This window comes from Malaclemys terrapin, chromosome 5, assembly GCF_027887155.1.
Source record: "Malaclemys terrapin pileata isolate rMalTer1 chromosome 5, rMalTer1.hap1, whole genome shotgun sequence".
In the NCBI taxonomy this organism is placed as follows: Eukaryota; Metazoa; Chordata; order Testudines; family Emydidae; genus Malaclemys; species Malaclemys terrapin.
In genome coordinates, this window is record NC_071509.1 from 993660 (window position 1) to 1000807 (window position 7148).

At 71.1% G+C, this 7148-nt stretch overlaps 1 protein-coding gene across 7 annotated transcripts; it reads left to right on the plus strand.

Annotated features, from left to right (window-relative positions):
• The first annotated feature begins 295 nt into the window (after positions 1-295).
• Positions 296-6716, plus strand: PCGF1 (polycomb group ring finger 1). Of its 7 annotated transcripts, none has more exons than XM_054030583.1 (9): positions 296-413; positions 1963-2068; positions 2721-2873; positions 3550-3621; positions 4106-4211; positions 4797-4830; positions 5571-5657; positions 6193-6273; positions 6621-6716. In XM_054030583.1, exons 1-9 carry the CDS (start codon positions 318-320, stop codon positions 6666-6668), a joined length of 783 nt encoding a protein of 260 aa, XP_053886558.1. In that variant the 5' UTR covers positions 296-317; the 3' UTR covers positions 6669-6716. The 7 variants fall into 7 exon arrangements, with proteins under 7 accessions (XP_053886558.1, XP_053886562.1, XP_053886560.1 ...); XM_054030587.1 differs by having other exon boundaries at positions 6199-6273; XM_054030585.1 differs by having other exon boundaries at positions 5574-5657.
• Positions 6717-7148: the final 432 nt, after the last annotated feature.

The window sequence follows — 7148 nt, forward strand, 5'->3', positions numbered from 1 at the left end:
GGGGCACCGCAGGGGGGCGGGGGGCGGGGGCCCGAGGTGCAGTACGCGAGGCAGCCGCGCGGTGGCGCTGTGGTCCCAGCACGGACCCTGCAGTGGGGGCGGGGCGCTCGGCCGGGGGGAAGGCCCCAGGCCCCGCCCCGGGCGGACACGGAGACTACAGCTCCCGGCATGCACCGCCCCAGCCGCTCGGCGCCCCGCCCCGCCCCCGGCTCGCGGGCCGGCCTGGCGCGCGGGGCACGGCGGGAGTTGTAGTTCTCCGCGTTGCCGTGGGGACAGGCCCCGCCCCAACCCGGAAGTGAGTGGGAGGCGGTTCTAAGATGGCGTCTCCTCCTCAGGGGGGCCCGATGGCGATCGCCATGCGGCTGCGGAACCAGCTCCAGGCCGTCTACAAGATGGACCCGCTGCGCAACGAGGTGAGGCGCCGCGGGGTCCCCCGCACCGGCCGCGCCTCGGGGCGCGCCGAGCAGCGCGCATGCGCGGGCGGAAGAGGGGCTTCAGCGCCTGAATGGGCGAGGGAAAGGGCCGCGCATGCGCACCGGTGATGGTGCGCACGTGCCCTGCAGGCGGTGTCTGTCGGTGCGAGGGCTGCCCGTGCGCATGCGTGAGCTTGCTAACTCCCCCCCGCGGGGTCTCTGAGTCCGCCCCCTAGGGCCCAGACCCCGCCCCCATCGGGCTGGGTCAGAGTTAAGGTGAAGTCGCCTTCAGGGAGGGACAGGGCAGTGTACCGTGGGAGAGGGGGTAGCCCTGTCCCTCACCTCCCACAGCCTGGGCTTCCCAGCCATGGAACCCTGTGACGGCCCCCCCGTCACGTTCCCAGGGCCCCTCCACGCCCTGCCCCCCACATCTGCAGGGGACCCCTCCCGCCAAACCGGGGCGCGGGGCACTCGGTGGGGACCCTGCGCAGTGCCCCCTGCGGCTGGGCCCTGGCTGCCTGGGCACCTCCCCGCGCTGGGCCAGCACACGGGGCCGGAGGAGCTGGGGTCGAGAGCAGCTCTGCAGGCCGAGGGCGGGGTCAGGGTAGGTATAGCTAGTCCAGCTCACAACCCCAGAAGTGCAGGTTCCCGGACCGCTGGATTGGCCCCCCAAGCTGGCGGCTGCCCTGTGAGCTCATACGACCCCAGCCGGGCCCTGGCCATGGCGCTGGTGGGAAGGCTGTGCTAGGGGTTGTTGGTGCTGTGCCCATGCCCGGCCCCAGGCAGATCCTGGCCACCCTCCTGCTGGGGCCCAGCCGGGGTGCCCGCATCCCTTGGGCACAGGGCGAGGACATGGCAGGCCCCCGAGCCGGCTCCGCCTGAAGGCTGCTCTCGCTGCGCGTGGAGAGTCGTGTGCCCGGAGCCCCGCAGCCACGCCCACCCACAGGCACCTGCTGTGATTCAGGCCCTCGTAACTGCAAGCAAAGGCCCCTCCCTTTGGGCTGGGAACGCTAAGGCAGCTCCCAGCGCCGGGAGCTGCCTCGTGCCGGGGTCCGGCCCCCTTCCATCCCAGAGCCTGCAACACGCCGCACTTGGGGGGAGTGTGGCTCCAGCCCCCCGGAGTGCAGTCCCTGTGTGGCCCTGCCCCCGCACAGGCTGCTGCTGGGGGACACCCCATCCCTGGGCCATCCCCTGCAGGGCAGGAGGGCCCCTCATTTGCCAGCCCATGGGGTGGGGGTGCTGTGCAGAAGCGCTGGCCTCTCTGGGCCCCTGAGGGAGGGGAGCTGACAGCCACCTGGCTTCCCCGCCTCTGTCTGGGCTGAGAAGTAGTGTGGGGTGTGGGATTGAGCAGGCAGGAGGGGACATCCCAGGGCAGGATCGCAGGGGCTGCGGGTCGGGAGCGAGGGGCCCTAGCAGAGCTGGGGGGGCAGGGGATCGCAGGGGCTGCGGGTCGGGAGTGAGGGGCCCTAGCAGAGCTGGGGGGGCAGGGGATCGCAGGGGCTGCGGGTCGGGAGTGAGGGGCCCTGGTGACATGTGCCTTGTCCGGCAGGAGGAGGTGAAGGTGAAGATGAAGGAGTTGAACGAGCACATCGTGTGCTGCCTCTGCGCCGGGTACTTCATCGACGCCACCACCATCACCGAGTGTCTGCACACCTGTGAGTGCGGGGCCAGGCTGGGGGCACCAGGGCTGGTTCACGTCAGCGGGGGCAGCAGGGGATGGCATCTGTCCGTGGGGCAGGGCTCCCAGTGGCTCCGCTGCTCCAACTGGCCCGGCTTGGCCCTGCCTCTGCTAGCCCTGGGTCTCCAGCTGAGCCGGTGTCTCCCTGGGGAGTTAGGAGCCCCCTATGCATATGAAGGAGCCAGGCAGGCCAGGGGTGGGGTGGCGGGGGGAGACACTGCGCTGTGTAGGGGGAGCTGGTGGGGGCCTGGTCCGGGCCCAGGGGTTGCTGCTCCAGCATGCGTGGCCAGCAGACGTGTGTGGCCAGCAGGTGGCAGCACCGCACCGTCCTGCGTGGCTGGGGGACACCGGCCCTGAGCTCTGGGGGGCGCAGGACGACCCTGCGGGGCGGGGATCAGCGGGAGCCGACCCAGCCCCCAGCGCCTGCAGGAGGCAGCTCCCTGGGGTGGGGCAGGGACAGGGGCTGCTGGCTGAAGCTGGCTGCGGGGTGGGGAGCCAGGCCCTCCTCCTGTGCTGCGCTGGCGACGGCGGGAGGGGGCTGGGCTGGTCCCTGGGGCAGGGCCTGGCCAGGTGCTGCTGCCCCCCGCGTCCCGGGCTGGGCCTGGCTCTGACGCCTGGCTCCCCTGCAGTCTGCAAGAGCTGCATCGTGAAGTACCTGCAGACCAGCAAGTACTGCCCCATGTGCAACACCAAGATCCACGAGACCCAGCCGCTGCTCAACCTCAAACTCGACCGCGTCATGCAGGACGTGGTCTACAAGCTGGTGCCCGGCCTGCAGGAGAGTGAGTCGGGGGGAGGGGGGCCGGGCTCTGCTGGGGGGCGGGGATGAGGTGGGGCAGCTGTGAGGAGCAGGGGGTGGGGTGGGGGCTCTGCTATGAATATTGGGGGGCAGTATGTACCCCACCTGCAGCCCCTGCGTAGGGACCATTGGCCCAAAGGGCCCAGCCTGTGACTGGCAGATGCCCGGTCGATGGCTCCACACCGCAGCCCTGGTGGCTTCCCAACCCCCTGCCTGGCCAGGCCTTCAACCCAGAGCACACAGCCTGGGCCGGGCCTTACCGGGGTGGGGTGGCAGGGGCTGTGTGTGGGGGGGTGGAGGTGGGGGCCCCGGGGGAAGTGAGGGGGGCTGGGGTTCCTGTGTGTGGGGGATGGATGCAGGTGACCCTGTGAAAGGGAGTGGGGGGGGCTGGGGGCCCTGTGTGTGTGTGGGGGGGTGGAGGTGGGGGCCCCGGGGGTAGTGAGGGGGTCTGGGGGCCCTGTGTGTGTGGGGTGGATGCAGGGGACCCTGTGAAAGGGAGTGGGGGCGCTGTGGGGGTGTGAGGGGGGCTGGGGGCCCTGTGTGTGTGGGGTGGATGCAGGGAACCCTGTGAAAGGGAGTGGGGGGGGGGGCTGGGGGCCCTGTGTGTGTGTGTGTGTGGGGTGGAGGCAGGGTGCTGAGCGCTGTCCCTCCCCCCGCAGGCGAGGAGAAGCGGATCCGGGATTTCTACCAGTCACGGGGCCTTGACCGAGTGACCCAGCCCAGCAGTGAGGGTGCGAAGGTCCCAGCACGCTGTGCTTGGCCTGGGGGGGCTCTGAGCCCTGTGCTGGTGGGGGCAGGGACAGGGATCTGGCACATGGGGGGACAGTGGGGTGGCAGTGGGAGGGGGTTTCGCAGAGCTGGGGGAGGACAGGGCAATGGGGAGGGAGGGTCTCTACAGAGCTGGGGTAGTAGGAGGGCGAGGGGGCTCTGCGGAGCTGGGGGGCTGGGATGGGCGGCGGGAGCTCTGTGGAGCTGGGGGGCGGGACGGCGCGGCGGGGGAGGGGGTTCTGTGGAGCTGGGGGGGTGGGACAAGGTGGCACTGCAGGGGGCTCTGGGAACTGTGGGGTGGGGTGGTGGGGCAGGCTGTAGCTGTCTCTCCCCGGGGTGTCCATCCTGCCCCACTCTCAGCTGTCTGCTGGGCTGGGCTCCTGACCTGTGGGCCCTGGTTGGTGGCTGCAGGGGGCCGGGCCCATCGCTGTCTCTGCGTCTCCCCAGATCCCGTGGTCGACACGATGGGTTTGCCCTACAGCAGCTTCGACCACTCCCGTGCCCACTACTACCGCTACGACGAGCACGTCTCCCTGTGCCTGGAGCGGCAGAGGTCAGTGGGGCGGTGTCAGCTGGGGGTGGGAGGTGCCCTCCCAGTGTTCCCCGCGCCTGCTCTGAGAAACGGCGCGCCCCGCAGCCATGCAGCCAGTGCTGGGGTGGGACTCGCAGCTGCTCAGGGCAAGAAGCGCGGGCCCTGGAGTGAGAGACGCAGGGAGCCCGGTGGATTTAAAGAGAGGGGTCAGGGTGGCTGGGTCCCAGTGGAACAGGCAGAGGACAGGCTCCCGGGCCGGGGGCTGGAAGCTGAGGCTAGCCACGGTCAGACACGCTGGCTGGGGAGGGTCAGGGCTGGTGCGTCTCTGACATGGCTCCCGTTCGAGAGGGGGTCTGGCCCGTGCACCCCAGTCAGACGAGGAGCGCGCAGGGTCCCATCCGGCCGGGGGAGGGGGGGTCGGTGGCTAGGGGCTCTGGGCTGTCGGGGGGAAGGCGGAAGCTGGGTTTAGGGGCTCCCAGGGGGAGCTGCTGTGAAGAGGGCCAGACGGTGCCCATGTTGCACCCTCCCTGTGGGCACTAGCTGTGCCAGAGCCGGGTTTGCCCCTCCCACAGCTCTCATGGGCCGTCCCCTCTTGTCTCTCCCCAGCTCCAGCAAAGAGAAGAACAAGACTAGTTTGCAGGTAAGGCCTGGGCAGGGGGTGACCAGGCTGTGCCGCTGGCCAGGGTGCAGCTCCCTGCCCGGCAGACATGGTGCTGTCTGCTGGCAGCTGGGGGCACCATGATCCTGCCTCTCCAGGGGGGGCTCTGGTGCCAGCATGCTGGGGCCGGACGCCAGCGTTTCCTGCGTTCGCTCAGCGGTCTGGGGACAGGCAGGTGGGACCATGGCGGGGGGGGCACGGCTGTGGACACTGGCATGGGTGGGCTTCTCCCAGCCAGTGTCCCCGTCCCCCAGCTAGCCAGGGCCTGGCCCTGCCCTGCTGTCCGGCTCCCCCGCGGGGGCTGGAGGCAGTGGCCAGGCCCCTTGCCAGGGGTGGGGGGAGGGCAGCCTGAGTGGCTCCTTCCACTGATGCCTCCTGTGCCCCCCATCGGCCCCACACCCCTGGGCTAGGCACCAGCGTTTTCCCCGAACCCTGCTGGGCCCATGCCAGGGATGCCCCCCTGCACCTGGCCCAGGGGGCTGCGCCAGCCCAGAGCCCTGCCCAGCAAACGCTGCGCCAGGATAGGGACGGGGGGAGGTGGACAGGGGGGAGCCCTGGGGGATCTGTGTGGCATAGCCATAGGGGGCGGGGGCTGGTGGGGGGCTGCGTGCTGGGGGTTGCCAGGGGTGTGTTTTGGCCGGGGTGGGGGTCTGTTTGTCCCAGACCTGGTGGCCCCCTCTGTGGTGCCCCCGGCGCCTGCCCTCACCCGCTCTCCCTTGCAGCAGAAGTTCGTGCGCTGCTCGGTGCGGGCCCAGGTGCGTCACCTGCGCAGGGTCCTGTGTCACCGCCTGGGGCTGGCGCTGCAGCACGTGAGTGAGCCACGCAGGCTGGAGAGGCTCTCAGGCTGGGCACTGTGGGGCTGAGGGTGTGTCAGGCCGGGCACCGTGGGGCTGGAGGAGGGGTCTCGGGCCGGGCACCGTGGGGCTGGGGGGGGGGTCAGGCCGGGTGCCGTGGGGCTGGGGGGGTTGCAGGAGAGGCAGTGGGGGGGGTCTCGGGCCCGGCACCATGCGGCTGAGGGCGGATCTCGGGCCGGGCGCCGTGGGGTTGGGGGAGGAGTGTCGGGCCGGGCACCATGGGGTTCGGGGAGGTTGGGCCAGGCACTGTGGGGCTCGGGGGAGGGGGGTTGGGCTGTGTGCCGTGGGGCTGGGGGTGTGTCAGACCGTACACCGCGGGGCTGGGGGGGGTCGGGCCGGGCACCGTGGGGTTCGGGGAGGTTGGGCCAGGCACTGTGGGGCTCGGGGGGGGGGGGAGGGGGTTGGGCTGTGTGCAGTAGGGCTGGGCGGGTCGGGACGGGCGCCATGGGGCTGGGCCCATGCACTTGGTGATGCAGTGTCTCCGTGGCAGGTGCAGATCCTGTACGGCGGCGAGGTGCTCCCGGATCACATGACCATGAAGCAGCTGTGGCTGTCGCGCTGGTTCGGCAGGGTGGGTCCAGGGCCGTGGGCGCTGGCCGGGCAGGGGGCGTCGGGCCGGGGACCTGCAGCGCAGCCCAGCAGCCGGGCTGTGTGCACTGGGGGGCAGAGCCACAAGGGTGCAGCCTCCTCCCCGGCAGCGTGGGGGGTGCGCTGGGGGGGTGTGCTGGCAGGCTGCGGGGGTGTGCGCTGGGGGCAGCGGGGGGGTGCAGTGGGGGGGTCGGGCTGTGCTGGCAGGCCGTGGAGGATGCGGGGGAGGGGGGGGGGGGCTGTGCTGGCAGGCCGTGGAGGATGCGGGGGGGGGGGGTTCGAGGGTCCCGCTGCCCCTCCCGCTCTCACGACCGCTCTCTTGCCTTGCAGCCTGCGCCCCTGCTCCTGCATTACAGCGTGAAGGAGAAGAGGAGGTAGGGGGCTGGGCAGAGGGCGCTGCCAGTCCCAGAGACACCCCCCCCCCCCCCCCCCGCAGCTCCCCCCCCCCCCTAACTTAAACCCTCCTGCCTCAGCCTGAGTCTATTTTTTGAATAAAAGAGTTGAAAATCCCTGGCCGGCCGGGCCATGTGTGGCATCGGGACAGAGGGGGGCGGGGGAGCTGTGCTGGGCGAGCACCCGGCAGTGCCCACGGGAGGGAACAACCAGCCCCCCCCGCGCCTGCAGCAGTACCCAGCCCCCTTCCCACCCAGCCGTGCCCGCACCAAGGAAGGGGCTGGGGGCTGCATGCAGGAGTGACAGGGCAGGGGGCACGGTGCCTCCCCGTTCCCCTGCAGGAAGGGAGCTGCGTGGAGGCGTTTACCCAGCACCAGTTGCTCTGCTGAGCTCAATCGATTAATCACTGTCACCGCCCGCCCCCCAGGAGTGATGGGGAAATAATGGGCCCGGGCCGTGGGGCCA

Excerpts from the sequence above, each read along its gene's own strand:
- PCGF1 (XM_054030583.1), top strand. The coding sequence starts at position 318 with ATGGCGTCTCCTCCTCAGGGGGGCCCGATGGCGATCGCCATGCGGCTG. Across the intron at positions 2,874-3,549 it reads GGTGCCCGGCCTGCAGGAGA|GCGAGGAGAAGCGGATCCGG; the intron begins GTGAGTCGGGGG and ends CTCCCCCCGCAG. Across the intron at positions 5,658-6,192 it reads TGGGGCTGGCGCTGCAGCAC|GTGCAGATCCTGTACGGCGG; the intron begins GTGAGTGAGCCA and ends TCTCCGTGGCAG.